The sequence below is a fragment of the Anomaloglossus baeobatrachus genome, chromosome 7 (assembly GCF_048569485.1).
Source record: "Anomaloglossus baeobatrachus isolate aAnoBae1 chromosome 7, aAnoBae1.hap1, whole genome shotgun sequence".
NCBI lineage: Eukaryota > Metazoa > Chordata > Amphibia > Anura > Aromobatidae > Anomaloglossus > Anomaloglossus baeobatrachus.
The window spans coordinates 267,233,008-267,254,335 of record NC_134359.1 but is presented as its reverse complement, the minus strand read 5'-3'; the positions used below and the strand labels follow the sequence as shown (position 1 = coordinate 267,254,335).

General features: G+C 43.4%; 1 protein-coding gene across 2 annotated transcripts in view; it reads right to left on the bottom strand.

Moving 5' to 3' along the window:
- Nucleotides 1-21,328, bottom strand: part of BRAT1 (BRCA1 associated ATM activator 1) — a 62,717-nt gene that overhangs the window by 35,271 nt on the left and 6,118 nt on the right. For both annotated transcript variants that reach the window (XM_075318119.1, XM_075318118.1), the window contains 8 exons: nucleotides 17,298-17,432; nucleotides 15,498-15,652; nucleotides 14,391-14,532; nucleotides 12,776-13,145; nucleotides 9,168-9,287; nucleotides 4,814-4,905; nucleotides 2,416-2,534; nucleotides 1,889-2,075 (listed from right to left, as the gene is read on the bottom strand). In XM_075318119.1, the coding sequence (XP_075174234.1) occupies nucleotides 1,889-2,075; nucleotides 2,416-2,534; nucleotides 4,814-4,905; nucleotides 9,168-9,287; nucleotides 12,776-13,145; nucleotides 14,391-14,532; nucleotides 15,498-15,652; nucleotides 17,298-17,424 (1,312 nt within the window). In that variant the 5' untranslated portion in view covers nucleotides 17,425-17,432. The remainder of the gene's footprint in view (nucleotides 1-1,888; nucleotides 2,076-2,415; nucleotides 2,535-4,813; nucleotides 4,906-9,167; nucleotides 9,288-12,775; nucleotides 13,146-14,390; nucleotides 14,533-15,497; nucleotides 15,653-17,297; nucleotides 17,433-21,328) is intronic.

Genomic DNA, 21,328 nt, shown 5'->3' with positions numbered 1-21,328 from the left:
ATACCTTTAATTGTCAGCTAGGATGTATAGTATAGTATAGTATGTAGTGTGATTCCCGCCCCCCTGCCTGTCCATCCTCCCCCTGTTATTTATGCTAAATCTATTATAGAAGTGTTTTGCTAAGTGGCTAGAAGGACCTTTGCTGATGTCATACCCATGTGACTAGAAGGAGTGGGACAAGTGGCTAGAAGGACCTTTGCTGATGTCATACCCATGTGACTAGAAGGAGTGGGACCTCAGCCAACATAGCTGATACCAGGAAGCAACATTATTTTTCTGATGGCTGAGGCTCCACCCCTTCTGGTCACATGGGTATGACATCAGCAAAGATCCTTCTAGCCACTTCTATTATAGAAGCGTTTTACTAAGTGGCTAGAAGGAACTGTGCTGATGTCATACCCATGTGACCAGAAGGGGTGGGGCCTCAAACAACAGAAAAATAATGTTGCTTGCTGGGATCAGCTATGTTGGTTGAGGTCCCACCCCTTCTGGTCACATGGGTATGACATCAGCACAGGTCCTTCTAGCCACTTAGTAAAACGCTTCTATAATGGAATTAGCATAAATAACAGATAGTGGAGGATCAACAGGCAGAGGGGCGGGTATCCCTATGAATACCCACCCCAGCAATTACCTGCTCTGCAGCTGCTGCCAATCAAAAAACTGCTCATTTTACTAACTTTACTTGCTTGTTTTTCAAAACCTATACATCCAATCTCACAACTAAAGGTATGTTTAGAATCAACATGATAGTGCCAGTATAGCACTGGCTTTAGTTTATATAGGAAAATTCTGGTGGTTAGAGTGCTTTAATAACATTGATGAATAATAAAAAATAATAATAAAATAATAAATGTAATAAAAAATTATCAAGGTGCACATTCCCACCGTAGTAATATACCACTATACACCAAAAGTCAGCCTTGGTTAGACGAATAAATAGGTGAAAAACCGTAAAGTGGTCCCTCAAAGTGAGAAGATATAAAACCACCCACTATTCATATATAAGTATGGATATACTGACCCATATTAAACATAAGAACCAATTCACGAGAAGGATCAGAGACACATTGTAAAATTAATAGTCTTTATTGTGATATTTATTAAAAATAAAAGATGAAGTGTAATGACAGAAAGGGTACACTAGATGGCGTACTAGGGCAGCAGAAACATATAAGTGCCAATTACGAAACGTGCGTTGGATGAGACTTGGCGCCATTCCAGCAGTAAGTGCCGTCTGTGTAACCTATATGCTTGCCACAGCTTTATATTCTATGTCACAGTGACTTGTACGCCATTGTGCTTTAAGTATATCCAAATGTTATATATTATAGTACCTGTTATTGACTTTTTTCTGTGGGCTCCTTTATTTGTAATTGGGACTTATATCTTTCTGGTACGCCATCTAGTGTACCCTTTCTGTCATTATATATTAAAAATAAAAGATGAAGTGTAATGACAGAAAGGGTACACTAGATGGCGTACCAGAAAGATATAAGTCCCAATTACAAATAAAGGAGCCCACAGAAAAAGCCAATAACATGTACTATAATATATAACATGTGGATATACTTAAAGCACAATGGCGTACAAGTCACTGTGACATAGAATAGAAAGCTGTGGCAAGCATATAGGTTATACAGACGGCACTTACTGCTGGAATGGCGCCAAGTCTCATCCAACGCACGTTTCGTAATTGGCACTTATATGTTTTTGCAGCCCTGGTTCGCCATCTAGTGTACCCTTTCTATCATTACACTTCATCTTTTATTTTTAATATATATCACAATAAAGACTATTAATTTTACAATATGTCTCTGATCCTTCTTGTGAATTGGTTCTAATATACCACTATGTACTATAAGTATCCAGTCAATATTGGACTCACATGGCCACCGGGAAAGACCCCCGATCACGTCCAACGCTGACCTCTGAACTCGGAGAGAACCTATCAGCCATCTGCCTATGGTTAACCCTGCAGGGGCCGAACAAACAGCTCGTCCAATGCAAAAGCAGAGAATTAGCTCCACAGACCTCAGTACATCGCTATGGGGGAGCGGCGTGGCGAGACAGTCCTGGAAAAAAAAAAGGGGGGGGAATAAAATCAATACAACAGGCTTATAAAAGGTCGGCAGTTGGAAAATCTGATTAATAATGAAGCGATCGAGAACCAATTTTTTATATCAGCGCATCACGTAAAGGCCCATTTATAAGGGTCCATACACCCGGCAAAAAAGCATCCATAAGAAGCTCACCATGCCGCCGATCAGTTGCCAATTACATAAAATACAGGTTGGACCGTTCAGCATGAACACAGCATTACTGCCCTAGTAATCAGATTTTTCCAAACAACAAAGAAATATAGAGACGTTGTCTCCACCGGCGCAGGATCCCGGGAGAGTCATGGTACATTACCATGTCACACAGTTCGGTCAAATGGCTCAGGCACTGGCATAGGAGGCTGACACACGAAGTCTTCCTGGACAACAGATTCTCGACAACGGCAGGATCCGGCACGAGCGTGTCAAGAAAACCTGATATGAAGATATAAAATTTTTTTAGATTTTTGGTAATTTTCTGATATTTTTTGAATCACACTCTATTAAGATAAAAATTATTACAAATCTGGCACTTTTGACATTGGTCATTGATGCCGTTCCCCTGTTCTTTCAGATAATTCACATGTACATTACTAACAATAAACTTTTGTTTTGAAGCATCTAATGAGCATGTGCAATCAGTATCATAATAAAAAAATAAAAATATATCAAAATTAAAAATCTGACACTTTTCACATTGGTCATTGATGCCATTCCCCTGTTCTTTCAGAAAATTCACATGTACATTAGAAACAATAGACTATCTTTTGTTTTGAAGCGTCTAATGAGCGTGTGCAATAAGTATCGTAATAAAAATATATCAAAATTATTAAAAATCTTGCACTTTTCACATTGGTCATGATACCATTCCCCTGTTCTTTCAGAAAATTCACATGCACATTACTAACAATAAACTTTTGTTTTGAAGCGTCTAATGAGCGTGTACAATCAGTATCATATTAAAATAAATAAAAATATATTATAATTATTAAAAATCTTGCACTTTTCATACTGGTCATTGACGCTGGTCCCCTTTCAGAAAATTCACATGTACATTAGCAGCAATAGACTGTCTTCTGTATTGAAGCATTAATGAGCATGTGCAAAGTTCATTGTGAAGGGAGGGGAAGCTGTGACATCCTTATGGTGATTGGTGGAACCTTTGTTATCAGCTGCGTTTAGAGGTGTTACCTGTCATTGTCTTGTAAGAGTCCAAAATAACGCATGTGGCCAGTTTAAAATAAGAGAAATCTTGCACTTTTCACATTGGTCATTGAGACCATTCCCCTGTTCTTTCAGAAAATTCACATGTACATTAGCAACAATAGACTTTTGTGTTGAAGCATCTAATGAGCGTGTGCAATCAGTATTGTAATAAAAATATATCAAAATTATTAAAAATCTTGCACTTTTCACATTGGTCATTGATGCCATTCCCCTGTTCTTTCAGAAAATTCCCATGTACATTAGCAACAATAGACTGTCTTTTGTTTTGAAGCGTCTAATGAGCGTCTGCAATCAATATCATATTAAAATAAATCAAACTATATTATGATTATTAAAAACCTTGCACTTTTCATACTGGTCATTGACACCGGTCCCCTTTCAGAAAATTCACATGTACATTAGCAGCAATAGACTGCTTTTGTTTTGAAGCGTCTAATGAGCATGTGCAAAAATCATTGTAAAGTGAGGGGAGCTATGACATCGGTTATTGCGATTGGGGGATTCTGTGTTATCAGCTGCGTTTAGAGGTGTTACTGTCATTGTCTTGTAGGCGTCCAAAATAACCCATGTGGCCAGTTTTTTGGTTTTTTTTATAAATAATAAATAAATAAATAAAAATGAGAAATCTTGCACTTTTCATATTAGTCATTGAGGCCATTCCTATTCTTTCAGAAACTTCACATGTACTTTAGCAGCAATAGACTGTCTTTTGTATTGAAGCATCTAATGAGCGTGTGCAAAGGTCATGTGAAGGGAGGGGAAGCTGTGACATCCTTATGGTGATTGGTGGAACTTTTGTTATCAGCTGCATTTAGAGGTGTTACCTGTCATTGTTTTGAAAGAATCCAAAATAACCCATATGGCCAGTTTTTTTTAAAAAAAACAAACAAAAAAACCCCAAAATGAGATATCTTACACTTTTTTCATTGGTCATTCCTGTTCTTTCAGAAAATTGACATGTATATTAACAGCAATAGACTGTCTTTTGTATTGAAGCGTCTAATGAGTGTGTGCAAAAGTCATTGTGAAGGGAGGGGAAGTGGTTGGTGATTGGTGGATCCTGTGTTATCAGCTATTTTTAGAGGTGTTACCTGTCATTGTCTTGTAGGAGTCCAAAATAACCCATGGACAGTTTTGTTTGTTTAGGTTTTTTTAAATAAACAAAACAAAAAAAAGAAAATAAAAAAAAAGAGAAATCTTGCCATTTTCACATTGGGCATTGAGGTCATTCCTGTTCTTTTAGAAAATTCACACGTACATTAGCAACAATAGACTGTCCTTTGAAGCATCTAATGAGCGTGTGCAAAGGTCACGGGAGAAGGGGAGCTGTGACATCAGCTATTGTGGTTGGTGGATCCTGTGTTATCAGTTGTTTTTAGAGGTGTTACCTGTCATTGTCTTGTAGGAGTCCAAAATAACCCACATGGGCAGTGATTAAAAAAAAACAAAATGAGAAGTTTTGCAATTTTATCAAGCACAGCACATACCTGCTTGTCCTAATTCTGTAGATGAACCTCTCAGCAGACAGTCTAATGGATGAAGCAGCACACACACAGCCTGCTGGCAGATAACTGGCGGACTGCAAAGAAAACATAATATAGACTACCAGTCAAAAGTTTGGACACACCTGTCCATGCTATGGTTTTCCTTGTTATTATTGAAATGTGCACATTTTAAAATCAAAAGAGCTGGTGGTCAGGGTATATATCACATAAATTGTATGACATGAGAACACCATCAACAAGAAACCACCAATAAAGAACTGGATGATAAGGTTCTGCACAAGTCAAATCATCACAAGAGGTAAAAAATGGCGCACAATGAACCAAAAAGTACAAATTATATTGAGCAAATACAAAATACAGATTTAATATTACATTGGCCAGAAAAGATTAAAATATCAGTAGATGGCATAGTACTACAACATATAGGGCAAAGAAGAATACATAAAATATCCAGTATATAACTAAGGATATCTACTGTATGTGTGTTTATTCAATACATGAATGATGCATCTGCATGAGGAGATATCAAATATATTCACTTGATAATAAAACAGGAGCAAGTGCTGATGGGGCAGAAAAATTCTGTAATTATCCTCCAGAAGTAGCCATGGTGGCGAAACGCGCGTCGGGGACTTGGCAACGCGCCACAACCAGGGTAAATATTATTACTACAAGAATTGTAACTGTTTTTGATATCTCCACACTTTATGGATTTCCTAAGCAATAGTTATATCCTTCTGCCCTATCAGCACTTGCTCATAGTTTGTTACATGCTGGATATATTTGATATGTTGCTGATGTATGTAAAGCGCTATGGAATTAATGGTGCTATATAAGTGAATAAACATTATTATTATTAATAATAATAATAATAATAATAATTATTATTATTATTATTATTATTATTATTATTATTATTATTTTCTCCTCATACAGATACATTATTGATGTATTGAACTAACACACATACAGTTAGGTCCAGAAATATTTGGACAGTGGCACAATTTTCGCGAGTTGGGCTCTGCATGCCACCACATTGGATTTGAAGTGAAACCTCTACAACAGAATTCAAGTGCAGATTGTAACGTTTAATTTGAAGGTTTGAACAAAAATATCTGATAGAAATTGTAGGAATTGTCACATTTCTTTACAAACACTCCACATTTTAGGAGGTCAAAAGTAATTGGACAAATAAACCAAACCCAAACAAAATATTTTTATTTTCAATATTTTGTTGCGAATCCTTTGGAGGCAATCACTGCCTTAAGTCTGGAACCCATGGACATCACCAAACGCTGGGTTTCCTCCTTCTTAATGCTTTGCCAGGCCTTTACAGCCGCAGCCTTCAGGTCTTGCTTGTTTGTGGGTCTTTCCATCTTAAGTCTGGATTTGAGCAAGTGAAATGCATGCTCAATTGGGTTAAGATCTGGTGATTGACTTGGCCATTGCAGAATGTTCCACTTTTTTGCACTCATGAACTCCTGGGTAGCTTTGGCTGTATGCTTGGGGTCATTGTCCATCTGTACTATGAAGCGCTGTCCGATCAACTTTGCGGCATTTGGCTGAATCTGGGCTGAAAGTATATCCCGGTACACTTCAGAATTCATCCGGCTACTCTTGTCTGCTGTTATGTCATCAATAAACACAAGTGACCCAGTGCCATTGAAAGCCATGCATGCCCATGCCATCACGTTGCCTCCACCATGTTTTACAGAGGATGTGGTGTGCCTTGGATCATTCTTCTCCAAACTTATTTCTTCCCATCATTCTGGTACAGGTTGATCTTTGTCTCATCTGTCCATAGAATACTTTTCCAGAACTGAGCTGGCTTCATGAGGTGTTATTCAGCAAATTTATCTCTGGCCTGTCTATTTTTGGAATTGATGAATGGTTTGCATCTAGATGTGAACCCTTTGTATTTACTTTCATGGAGTCTTCTCTTTACTGTTGACTTAGAGACAGATACACCTACTTCACTGAGAGTGTTCTGGACTTCAGTTGATGTTGTGAACGGGTTCTTCTTCACCAAAGAAAGTATGCGGCGATCATCCACCACTGTTGTCATCCGTGGACGCCCAGGCCTTTTTGAGTTCCCAAGCTCACCAGTCAATTCCTTTTTTCTCAGAATGTACCCGACTGTTGATTTTGCTACTCCAAGCATGTCTGCTATCTCTCTGATGGATTTTTTCTTTTTTTTCAGCCTCAGGATGTTCTGCTTCACCTCAATTGAGAGTTCCTTAGACCGCATGTTGTCTGGTCACAGCAACAGCTTCCAAATGCAAAACCACACACCTGTAATCAACCCCAGACCTTTTAACTACTTCATGGATTACAGGTTAACGAGGGAGACGCCTTCAGAGTTAATTGCAGCCCTTAGAGTCCCTTGTCCAATTACTTTTGGTCCCTTGAAAATGAGGAGGCTATGCATTACAGAGCTATGATTCCTAAACCCTTTCTCCGATTTGGATGTGAAAACTCTCATATTGCAGCTTGGAGTGTGCACTTTCAGCCCATATTATATATATAATTGTATTTCTGAACATGTTTTTGTAAACAGCTAAAATAACAAAACTTGTGTCACTGTCCAAATATTTCTGGACCTAACTGTAGCTATCTTCAGTTGTATGCTGGGTGTTTTATATATTCATCTTTGCCCCATGTGTTGTGGTGCTATGCCACCTACTGGCTATTTCACATAGATATTTTATTCTTTTATGGCCTATGTAATATTAAATATGTATTTTGTCTTTGTTCAATAAAACAATTTATTTTTTACTTTTTGGTTCAGTGTGAATTATTTTTTTACTCTTGTGGTGATTTGACATTGTAAATTCAGACTTAAAGCAGCAAAACCACAAGACAACACATATGGAATCAAGGAGTAAAGAACCATGTGTGAAACAAACCTGCTCATGTGTTACTCTATAGATGATGAAAGTGGACTTCAGAAGGGCCGCTCCAGGAAAGAAAGACCAAGATTTACCTCTGCTGCAGAGGATAAGTTCATTGAAGTTACCAGTTTGACAGCACCTCAGATATCAGCCCTCATAAATTATGCAGACATCAAGAAGCAGAAACATCTCAATGTTGTCTGTCGAGAGGAGGCTACGAGAAGCCGTCCTTTAGTGTGGAATTCCTGAAAAGAAGCCATCACTGAGGACTGCAAACAAGAAGGGACTTGTTTGCGCCAGATAACACAAGGACTGGACATCAGATCAGTGGAAGTCTGTACTGTGGTCTGATGAGTCAAAATTAGAGATTTTTCGTACCAACCGTCATGTCTTTATGAGATGTAGAAAAGTGAGTGGATGGTTTCTATACGAGGGATACCCACCGTGAAACCTGGAGGGTAGGTGTGATGGTGGTGGGGGCTTTGCTGGTGACGCCGTAGGTGATTTATTCCAAATTTAAGGCACATTACTCATTCAATACTGTTGGAAGCCATTCCAGGTGACGACCTGATGAAATTGCCAAAGAGAATGGCAAGGGGTGTAAAGCGGTCATCAGAGTAAAAATGGGCACTGTGAGGAATCTAAGGTGTAACACAAATTCTGATTTGTTTGACTCCTCTTTCTGCACTGCTTGTTTCCATATGTGATCCTTTTGAGGAATTTATAAGTGTGTGTGTGTGTTTGTGTGTGGGTATATATACACACACACACACAGACACACACACAGACACACAATCTGTGTATACACACTGCTCAATATTGAAAGTACAATATGTCTATCCATCCTGTGATTTCCATAATTCCAAGAAATTTCCTTTTGGTGTCTTGGGGTAAGATAGACAGGAAGACAGGCAGGCAGACAAGCAGACAGACAGGCAGACAAACAGATAGGCAGACAGACAAGCAGACAGATATACAGGCAGACAGAAGAACAGACAGACAGGCAGACAAGCAGACAGACAGGCAGACAAACAGATAGGCAGACAGACAAGCAGACAGATATACAGGCAGACAGACAGGCAGACAGACAGGGAGACAAGCAGACAGGCAGGCAGACAGACAGGCAGACAAGCAGACAGGCAGGCAGACATACAGGCAGGCAGGCATGGAGGCAGACAGACAGGCAGAGAGGCAGACAGACAGACAGGCAGACAAACAGATAGGCAGACAGACAAGCAGAAAGATATACAGGCAGACAGGCAGGCAGACAGACAGGCAGACAAGCAGGCAAACAAGCAGACAGGCAGGCAGACAGACAGGCAGACAAGCAGACAGACAGACAGGCAGACAGGCAGACAAGCAGACAGTTGCTGGATAAGGGTAAAATTCCCAACAGATTCATGCTAGATAATAGTGATACAGAAGGAACTGAATAATGTGATTACCAGGTATTAGACTTCAAAATTCCAAATGCCAGTGAACCAGCCTGGAATGGGCTTAGACTTTTCAGGGCCTGCTTGATGATCATCCATAGGCTGCAGTCAGGTTTGCACAGAACTGGAAATCTAGACCAATAAAGAAATATTATGAATATTCAGAGCAAATGTATCACCAGGGCTTGGATTATCCAAGATTTTACCTAACAAGATTGATCAGCCAATCATAGATTGCTAATCCCAACCTTAGCAAATAGTCTTATGCCCCCTTCACACGTGCGCATAAAAAAAAGCACCTGTGGCATCAGTGATAGATATAGATAGCTCGGAGAGCTTTCTAATTAGGCAAATAAATAATTAAATAAATAAACAATGAAATACAATTTTTGGGGGGATAATCAGCAAAGGTAATGCAGACAGCTGGAGGCTGGTATTATCAGGCTGGGAAGGTCCATGGTTACTGGGCTGTTACCAGCCTAAAAATAGCAGCCCACAGCCGCCTCAAGTGGAGCATAATACGTGAAGTTCCAATTATGGCAATTTGCCTTGCCTCTTGTCCTGGTGCAGTGGCAATTGTGGTAATGGTTTTTAGGGTTGATGTCAGCTGTGTAGTGTCCAAAAGCTAGCATCAAGCTCTGGTGTTCGTAATGGAGAGGCGTCTATCACTAACCCAGTAATTAAAACCCATTAAAAACAATATTTAAGCAAGGAAATGGTGACAAAAGGGGACCCAAAAACACCGGGGGCGTCTCTTTCCGATGTGGGTTGGGTCACGTGATCGGCGTTGGACCGCGTGACATATCACGTGGTGATCGCCGCTCACGTCACCCTCTCCGCCTCCGGATGACATCCTTGGTCGGATGGTGCTCTCCTCTTCATCCTGCGCATGCGCCATATAATTGATCTCGGCGGGAACTTTTCCGATATTTGATTGGCCTGAAGGTGTTTAAAAGGAGACTATACCAGCTGTCCCATCACATTTACCCTGACGAAGGTACGCCGAAACACGTGTAGGGTTGGTGGTACCTACACACGGCCCGATGGCCTCGGGTATACCCATCTATACAACGAATTTTTGTATGTATTGATATTATGCACTTTATTTTACATAGCATTGATGGATAGCACCTCCAGTGGTATGGTGTCTTGCATGTGGGCGTTCATGAAACTCATTATTATTATAGCGCCATTTATTCCATGGCGCTGTACAAGTGAAAGAGGGTATACGTACAACAATCATTAACAGTACAAGACAGACTGGTATAGGAGGAGAGAGAACCCTGCCCGCGAGGAGGAGAGAGGACCCTGCCCGCGAGGAGGAGAGAGGACCCTGCCCACGAGGAGGAGAGAGGACCCTGCCCGCGAGGGAGGAGAGAGGACCCTGCCCGTGAGGAGAGAGGACCCTGCCCGCGAGGAAGAGAGAGGACCCTGCCCGCGAGGAGGAGAGAGGACCCTGCCCGTGAGGAGAGAGGACCCTGCCCGTGAGGAGAGAGGACCATGCCCGCGAGGAGGAGAGAGGACCCTGCCCGCGAGGGAGGAGAGAGGACCCTGCCCGTGAGGAGGAGAGAGGACCCTGCCCATGAGGAGGAGAGAGGACCATGCCCGTGAGGAGGAGAGAGGACCCTGCCCGTAAGGAGGAGAGAGGACCCTGCTCGCGAGGGAGGAGAGAGGACCCTGCCCGCGAGGGAGGACAGAGTACCCTGCCTGCGAGGGAGGAGAGAGGACCCTGCCCGCGAGGAGGAGAGAGGACCCTGCCCGCGAGGAAGAGAGAGGACCCTGCCCGTGAGGAGGAGAGAGGACCCTGCCCGCGAGAAGGAGAGAGGACCCTGCCCGCGAGGAGGAGAGAGGACCCTGCCCGTGAGGAGAGAGGACCCTGCCCGCGAGGAGGAGAGAGGACCCTGCCCGTGAGGAGGAGAGAGGACCCTGCCCACGAGGGAGGAGAGAACCCTGCCCATGAGGAGAGAGGACCCTGCCCGTGAGGGTTCAAAGTCTACAGGGAATGGGTGATGGTACAATAGGTGAGGACAGAGCTGGTTGCGCAGTGGTCTACTGGACTGAGGGCTTTTGTAGGTTGTAGGCTTGTTGGAAGAGATGGGTCCTAAGGTTCCTCTTGAAGCTTTCCACGGTAGTGGAGAGTCTGATGTGCTGAGGTAGAGCGTTCCAGAGTATGGGGGATGCACGGGAGAAATCTTGTACGTGATTGTGGGAAGAGGAGATAAGAGAGGAGCAGAGAAGGAGATCTTGTGAGGATCTGAGGTTGCGTGCAGGTAGGTATTGCCATGATTTATTATATTCATAACTTCAGTGCACTTTATTATGGATCACTTTAGAGCACTTATTGTGCACTTTATTTCTATTTTTATGGCTTAGCATATGCACTTTATATTTGTAATTTTGCACAGATATTTATGGCGATCTTTTTTGCATGTGCCCATTTGTATTAGATCCCCTGCTGCCATCTGGTGGCCTCATATATGAAATGCACCATCTATTTATTATTGTAGCATTGTTATAAATTAGTACCGTGCTTTTCGGCCCCCTCTTGTCACCATTTCCTTGCTTAAATATTGTTTTTAATTATGTCATTAATAAAGAAATGTTAATTTTATTGGGTGTTGGCTATTTTTCTATGTATCAATTTTATATCTATATTATAGCCTATTTATTGATAATTGGGGAGAATTTATTATATGTATATATGGTGATAGCTTTTTAGCACACTATATTATATTCTCCTCTTGGCACTAATCGGTTTAGTTAGTAATTAGGGTGTCTGATATATGCCTCTCCGTTATTAACACCAGGGCTTCATGCCGGTTGACATGACACAGCTGTCATCAACTTCAAAAACCATTACAGAGATTGAAGAGCCGAGGCAAAAAGCCAGAATTGGGGTGGCTGCAGGCTGCTATTTTAGGCTGGGAAGGATCAAATAGTCATGGACCTTCCCAGACTGATAATACCAGCCCCCAGCTGTCTGCTTTACCTTTGCTGGTTATCAAAAATAGGAGAGATGACACATTGTTTTTTTCTTTAATTATTTATTTGGTTAATAACTGTACAATATATCTAGCCATCTCTCTATCATCTTTAACACTTAAAATCAGTAAAATTTTTAATGCATTTAATTCTTGTACGTGGCAAGAGTTTTTCACAGACCTTTGGACTTGTATTGACCCTTTTCATCCATGCTGCTAGGAAAAAAAACAGATATGTCCCCGTGTGTTTCTGATGGATTCATGTGTGGTTCAAACAGACACGCGGTCCACGTGAAAACACGGACATGTAAAGATCACTATAGATTATAATGAGTATGTGTGATATTGATAAAACCAGATGCCACATGTACCGGAAACACCGACATGTGAAGGGGGCTTAAAGATCTTCCACCTTTTTGTGCCTATAGCCCCTATGTAGATCTGTATAAGACCCTGTGTAGTCTGATCCTGCAGTTTCCCTCCTTTCTATCCATCCGCTACTTCTGGGCAGGTTGGAAGAAAGCGCGGGGACAGGTGACGAGCAATGTGATAGCAATATCAGACTACGCAAGGTTTGTTTGTAGTCTGTTACCATGGATACAAATAGGATTTTACAACCTTATTGGTATTTTTCCTTACCTGGTCACCGTAAGCAGCAGCTCCTCTAGATGAGGAGCATCAAGAATAGGCCTCTGCTTCAGGAGAGGATGTATCGGTTCTGCTATTCGTGGCCACAGAATCTGGGCCATTGTGTCAGTGCAGTCTCGGACAATGGCGGACAGAGCTTTTAGTGACCGAGTGACTGACGGGGAAACACCAGAGGTTAATAGCGTCTCTAAGTGATCAAGGATCCTCCGGGCCATTGCAGGAAGATCCGGTACATGGCGGATTACCGGATGATCCGTCAGCTTTACAAACGAGAGAAAAACATGGGCTACAAGGTCATTGGCTGCAGAAGCCACAAACAGGCTGGGGTCCATCAGCAGGTCCAACATGGTCTCCAATATTCCTGAGGGAGACAAGAAAAAAATACCACAAAAAGAAATGTATCAATAGTTTTATGACAGTAACTATAGGACTGATGTGCTGAGCTCACAGAGGATTGTCTGCGGAGATACATTGTCACTATAGGACTGATGTGCTGAGCTCACAGAGGATTGTCTGCGGAGATACATTGTCACTATAGGACTGATGTGCTGAGCTCACAGAGGATTGTCTGCGGAGATACATTGTCACTATAGGACTGATGTGCTGAGCTCACAGAGGATTGTCTGCACTGATACATTGTAACTATAGGACTGACGTACTGAGCTCACAGGAGGATTATCTGTGCAGGCATATAGTAACTATTGGGACTGATGTGCTGAGCTCACAGAGGATTGTCTGTGCAGATATATTGTAACCATTGGGACTGATGTGCTGAGCTCACAGAGGATTGTCTGCACTGATATATTGTAACTACAGGACTGATGTGCTGTGCTCACAGAGGATTGTCTGTGCAGACATATTGTAATTATTGGGACCGATATGCTGAGCTCACAGAGGATTGTCTGCACTCATATATTGTAACTGTAGGACTGATGTACTGAGCTCACAGAGGATTGTCTGTGCAGACATACTGTAACTATTGGGACTGAAGTGCTGAGCTCACAGAGGATTGTCTGTGCAGATATATTTTAACTATAGGACTGATGTGCTGAGCTCACAGAGGATTGTCTGCACTGATATATTGCAACTATGGGACTGATGTGCTGAGCTTACAGAGGATTGTCTACACTGATATTTTGTAACTATAGGACTGATGTGCTGAGCTCACAGAGGATTATCTGCACTGATATATTGTTATTATCTCACGCAGACCTGAGATCCATGTAGAAAACAGCCTAGGTGCACTAGCTCATAGACTAATGTTGTCGGCAGCATAAGGACCAAAAATTTGCCAGTCTGAACGAAGCCTAATAAAGTTTTTCTCCCATAAAACCCATCTAATAAAGTCTAGGCGTCATTCCTCTGTTATTATCTAGTTTATGAGTTATAAAATAAATTTATGACTGGGTTTCACCATTGTTCTTGTCAACCAGATACTGACGAGCACTCATACACTGTGCAGTCCATGCTGGAAGAGCTGTATAGGGACATACGCTAGTGACAAGTGGAATAGTGACACTATTGTCACTGTATTCATAGATTTCCAATAGGAAAAAAAGGACCTTCAATAAACATTACAGTAAGTCGCTGTTCAGACTGCCCCTACCTCCTCTATGCAGAAAACATAAAGCTTCTTGGTGCTGGACCATACTGAGCAGGCCTTGTATCCACGCTCTCCTAATGGAGGCATCCTTCCATGTATCGGTGTATATACATTCTCCAAACATGTTGGGTATAACGTCATCAGACTGAAAAAATAAAGAAAAGAGCTAAGACAAGAATATGTCACACAGGGACAAACCGTGGACTACCATAACATACAAATTCTATATGTTCTCACTCCTATTATTAGCTAGCCCATGTGCCACTTGTATGAGCCATGTCATATGATGATGTGTCAGATTATATAGAGTCCTGTATGTTACCAAAAACAAAATATCAGACCCTGCACCATAAAGTACGTATATCACAAAAGTGAGTACACCCCTCACATTTGTGTAAATATTTTATTATATCTTTTCATGTGTGATACAAATGAGACAAATATGAGTGTGTGTTTGGATTAAAATATGTATCCAATTTTGGACAACACTACAGGTTGTATAACAGTGTATATTTGGTGCCACTAAATAACTCAGCACACAGCCATTAAATGCACCGCCGTCATGCACATGACATCACTGGGTCACGTTACCTAGCATGCCGGCGGTGCAATGATGGTAGACCCTTGACCCAAGAAAAAATATAATAAATTATTTACAAAAATGAGAGGGGTGTACTCACTTTTGTGATATACTGTATATTGTTTAATGTATCTCTGTTCAGCCATCCTCATATTTCTGATTAGAGATACAGCCCAGCCAAGTGAGAGAGTGATGACATATTCCATTACGAGGGGTAACACCAGAAATAACTGAGAGAGGTGATGAATGTGTGATTAATGGGGGCCATGTGACCCCTGTATGAATGCAGCAGTGATGCACATGCGTGACCAACACTCCGTTAACTTCTATGGAAGCGGTAGTACATGTATGATCACTGCTCTTATAGACAGAGAATGGAGCTGTGATCATGCCTGTGCGCTACGGCTCTATTCATAGGGGGAACACAGGATCCATTTGTCGTGGTGCGACCCCGAATCTCAACAAGCCCTGTGAGTGATGACGATGGTTATCATTGGGATTAACCCTTAATAGACAACGTCCACACTCACCATCAGATATTTAAATCCTCCTTCCTGAGCCGCCAAGACTCCGACCAGTCTCATAGCAAAAGCGAGGAGGCTGTGATCTGCTTCTTCTATACTCAGCACCTTTTGGAAGAGGCCTGGGATACATGGATTCTCATTCAATAGGTCCTCGGCAGAAACTAAAAAACAAAAAAATGAACACACCTCAAATGTTACCTGTGATAGAATATGATATTGAAGTTGAAATTGGGGTGGGGGGTCACTTTAAAGAACCACCGTCCATATCTCCTGTCATGGCATATGGATATTGGAGCGATTTTTCCCTCTATTGCCTAAAGTAGAGAGTCAATGTAGGGCGCTGCTTCTGATTTAGGACGATCATGTATTATACAACCCCTGGCAAAAATGATGGCCTCCCCTGGCTCTGAGGATGTTCATTCAGTTGTTTACTTATCACAGACGGCACAAAACTAAAGTCATTTCAAATGGTAACTTTCTGGCTTTAAGAAACACTAAAAAAAAAAAATCACAAAAACACAATGTGCAGCCAGTAACGATTACTTTTCAAGACCAAACAGGGGGAAAAATTATGGAATCATTCAATTATGAGTAAAAAAGTATGGAATCACCCTGTAAATTTTCATTTCTAAAACTAACACCTGCAGCAAATAAGATCTGCTCGTTAGTATGCATCTAAAATGGAGTGATCACACCTTGGAGAGCTGTTGCACCAAGTGGACTGACATGAATCATGGCTCCAACACGAGAGATGTCAATTGAAACAAAGGAGAGGATTATCAAACTCTTAAAAGAGGGTAAATCATCACTCAATGTTGCAAAACATGTTGGTTGTTCACAGTCAGCTGTGTCTAAAATCTGAACCAAATACAAACAACATGGGAAGGTTGTTAAAGTCAAACATACTGGTAGACCAAGGAAGACATCAAAGCGGCAAGACAGGAAACTTAAAGCAATATGTCTCCAAAACAGGAAATGCACAACAAAACAAATGAGAAACGAATGGAAGGAAACTGGAGTCAATGTCTGTGACCGAACTGTAAGAAACCGCCTAAAGGAAATGGGATTTACAGAAAAGCTAAACAATAAAAAGATGACTGCCTGAAGAGAACATGTAAATTTTCACAGTTATTGATGATATGGGGCTGCATGTCGGGTAAAGGCACTGGGGAGATGGCTGTCATTACATAATCAATAGATGCCCAAGTTTACATAGAAATTTTGGACACTTTTCTTATCCCATCAATTCAAAAGATGTTTGGGGATGATGAAATAATTTATCAAGATGATAATGCATTCTGCCATAGAGTAAAAACTGTGAAAACATTCCTTGAAAGAAGACACATAAGGTCAATGACATGGCCTGCAAATAGTCCAGATCTCAATCCAATGGAAAATCTTTGGTGGAAGTTGAAGTAAATGGTCCATGACAAGACTCCAACCTGTAAAGCTGATCCGGCAACAGCAATCAGAGAAAGATGGAGCCAGATTGATGAAGAGTACTGTGTGTCACTCATTAAGTCCATGCCTCAGAGACTGCAAGTTGTTATAAAAGCCAGAGGTGGTGCCACAAAATACTAGTGATGTATTGGAGGGTTTGTTTGCTTTTCATGATTCCATAATTTTTTTCTCATAATTGAGTGATTCCATAATTTTTGCCAGGGGTTGTACACTTGTCCATGAACTTGTATGGGCGATATTTCGTCTGCAACGAGCCGAATTTGCCATGACTTTGGCAATTTGCCTAAAAAGCTGCAGTTTTTGGCCATGTATTGAGTCCATCAGAGAATAAGGGATGCCCATTACCTGTCCCCAGCAGGCACTTAAACCAGTCCAGCAGTTTCTCATAGATGGAGTCATCCGTCATAAGTTGTCTGTTGTCAACCAGGACCCCGCAGACGTGGGGCAGCAGCTGCGCACACTCAGCGTCCATAGTGACTCCTGGAGAAAATACAACATATTCTGATTTATATGCATTAACTGTATACAGCGAAAAGACTGTACTGTCCATTGTTGACGGCTCACACCCTGCAGCGATGAAATCACAGTTCAACAGTTTGGCAAAGAGCATTCCTTTAAAGGGATTGTCGGGTAAGAAGGGAATTTTGTTTACTTACCGTAAATTCCTTTTCTTCTAGCTCCAATTGGGAGACCCAGACAATTGGGTGTATAGCTACTGCCTCCGGAGGCCACACAAAGTATTACACTTAAAAGTGTAAGGCCCCTCCCCTTCTGGCTATACACCCTCCCGTGGGATCACGGGCTCCTCAGTTTTAGTGCAAAAGCAAGAAGGAGGAAAGCCAATAACAGGTTTAAAGACAAATTCAATCCGAAGAAACATCGGAGAACTGAAACCATTCAACATGAACAACATGTGTACTCGAAAAAACCAAAAATCCCTAAGAAAAGGGCGGGTGCTGGGTCTCCCAATTGGAGCTAGAAGAAAAGGAATTTACGGTAAGTAAACAAAATTCCCTTCTTCTTTGTCGCTCCTAATTGGGAGACCCAGACAATTGGGACGTCCAAAAGCAGTCCCTGGGTGGGTAAAAGAATACCTCGTGATAGGGCCGTCAAACAGCCCTGTCTTACAGGTGGGCAACCGCCGCCTGAAGGACTTGTCTACCTAGGCTGGCGTCCGCCGAAGCGTAGGTATGCACCTGATAATGCTTGGTAAAGGTGTGCAGACTCGACCAGGTAGCCGCCTGGCACACCTGCTGAGCCGTAGCCTGGTGCCGTAATGCCCAGGACGCACCCACGGCTCTGGTAGAATGGGCCTTCAGCCCTGAAGGAACCGGAAGCCCCGCAGAACGGTAGGTTTCAAGAATCGGTTCCTTGATCCACCGAGCCAGGGTGGATTTGGAAGCTTGCGACCCTTTACGCTGACCAGCGACAAGGACAAAGAGTGCATCCGAGCGGCGTAAGGGCGCCGTGCGGGAAATGTAGATCCTGAGTGCTCTGACCAGATCCAACAAATGCAAACCTTTCTCAAATTGATGAACCGGATGAGGACACAAGGAAGGTAATGTGACATCCTGATTGAGATGAAAGGGGGATACCACCTTAGGGAGAAACTCAGGAACCGGACGTAGAACCATCTTGTCCTGGTGAAACACCAGGAAGGGAGATTTGCATGAGAGCGCCGCTAGCTCGGACACTCTCCGAAGAGACGTGACCGCTACTAGAAAAGCCACTTTCTGTGAAAGACGAGAAAGGGAAACATCCTTCATAGGCTCGAAAGGCGGCTTCTGGAGAGCAATTAGAACCTTGTTCAGATCCCAGGGCTCTAACGGCCGCTTGTAAGGAGGGACGATATGACCAACTCCTTGCAGGAACGTGCGCACCTGAGTAAGTCGTGCTAGGCGTTTCTGAAAAAATACAGATAGCGCTGAGACTTGTCCTTTAAGGGAGCTGAGCGACAAACCTTTTTCCAACCCGGATTGCAGGAAGGAAAGAAAAGTAGGCAATGCAAAAGGCCAGGGAGGAACTCCCTGAGCCGCGCACCAAGATAAGAATATCTTCCACGTCCTGTGGTAGATCTTGGCGGAGGATGGTTTTCTAGCCTGTCTCATGGTGGTAATAACATTTCGAGATAATCCTGAAGACGCTAGGATCCAGGACTCAATGGCCACACAGTCAGGTTCAGGGCCGCAGAATTCAGGTGGAAAAACGGCCCTTGAGATAGCAAGTCTGGTCGTTCTGGTAGTGCCCATGGTTGGCCTACCGTGAGGTGCCACAGATCTGGGTACCACGATCTCCTCGGCCAGTCTGGAGCGACGAGGATGGCGCGACGGCAGTCGGCCCTGATCTTGCGCAGCACTCTGGGTAACAATGCCAGAGGTGGGAACACATAAGGTAGCCGGAATTGCGACCAATCTTGAACTAAGGCGTCTGCCGCCAGAGCTCGGTGATCGTGAGACCGTGCCATGAAAGCCGGGACCTTGTTGTTGTACCGTGACGCCATCAGGTCGACGTCCAGCATCCCCCAGCGGCGACAGATCTCCTGAAACACGTCCGGGTGAAGGGACCATTCCCCTGCGTCCATACCCTGGCGACTGAGGAAGTCTGCTTCCCAGTTCTCCACGCCTGGGATGTGAACTGCGGAAATGGTGGAAGCCGTGTCTTCCACCCACGTTAGAATCCGTCGGACTTCCTGGAAGGCTTGCCGACTGCGTGTGCCACCTTGGTGGTTGATGTATGCTACCGCTGTGGAGTTGTCCGACTGAATTCGGATCTGCTTGCCTTCCAGCCACTGCTGGAAGGCTTGTAGGGCAAGATACACTGCTCTGATTTCTAGAACATTGATCTGAAGGATGGACTCTTGCTGAGTCCACGTACCCTGAGCCCTGTGGTGGAGAAAAACCGCTCCCCACCCTGACAGGCTCGCGTCCGTCGTGACCACCGCCCAGGATGGGGGTAGGAAGGACTTTCCCTTTGACAATGAGGTGGGAAGAAGCCACCACTGAAGAGATTCCTTGGCCGCCTGAGAAAGGGAGACGTTCCTGTCGAGGGACGTCGACTTCCCGTCCCATTGACGGAGAATGTCCCATTGTAGTGGACGCAGATGAAACTGCGCGAAAGGGACTGCCTCCATTGCTGCTACCATCTTCCCTAGGAAGTGCATGAGGCGTCTCAAGGGGTGTGACTGGCCTTGAAGGAGAGATTGCACCCCTGTCTGTAGTGAACGCTGTTTGTCCAGCGGAAGCATCACTATCGCTGAGAGAGTATGAAACTCCATGCCAAGGTATGTTATCGATTGGGTCGGGGTGAGATTTGACTTTGAAAAGTTGATGATCCACCCGAAACTCTGGAGAGTCTCCAGCGCAACGTTCAGGCTGTTTTGGCATGCCTCTTGAGAGGGTGCCTTGACAAGTAGATCGTCCAAGTAAGGGATCACAGAGTGACCCTGAGAGTGCAGGACTGCTACTACTGCTGCCATGACCTTGGTGAAGACCCTTGGAGCTGTCGCCAAACCGAAAGGCAGGGCTACGAACTGAAGGTGTTCGTCTTCTATAACGAAGCGTAGAAAACGCTGGTGCTCTGGAGCAATCGGCACGTGGAGATAAGCATCTTTGATGTCTATTGATGCTAGGAAATCTCCTTGAGACATTGAGGCGATGACGGAACGGAGGGATTCCATCCGGAACCGTCTGGTTTTTACGTGCTTGTTGAGCAGTTTTAGGTCCAGAACAGGACGGAAAGACCCGTCCTTTTTTGGCACCACAAACAAATTGGAGTAAAAACCGTGACCTTGTTCCAGAAGAGGAACGGGGGTCACCACTCCTTCCGCTTTTAGAGTGGACACCGCTAGCCGCAGAGCATCGGCTCGGTCGGGAGGTGGAGAAGTTCTGAAGAAGCGAGTTGGAGGACGAGAGCTGAACTCTATCCTGTACCCGTGAGACAGAATGTCTCTCACCCAACGGTCTGTGACCTGTGGCAGCCAAATGTCGCCAAAGCGGGAGAGCCTGCCACCGACCGAGGATGCGGAGAGAGGAGGCCGAAAGTCATGAGGAAGCCGCCTTGGTAGCGGGTCTTCCGGCTGTCTTTTTTGGGCGTGACTGAGTTCGCCAAGAATCTGAGCTCCTCTGATCCTTTTGAGTCCTTTTGGACGAGGAGAATTGGGACCTGCCTGAGCCTCGAAAGGACCGAAACCCCGACTGTCCTCTCCTCTGTTGGGGTTTATTTTGTCTGGGCTGAGGTAAAGATGAATCTTTACCCTTGGAGTGTTTAATGATTTCATCTAAGCGCTCCCCAAACAGTCGGTCACGAGAAAATGGCAAACTGGTTAAACACTTTTTGGAAGCAGAATCTGCCTTCCATTCTCTTAACCACAAGGCTCT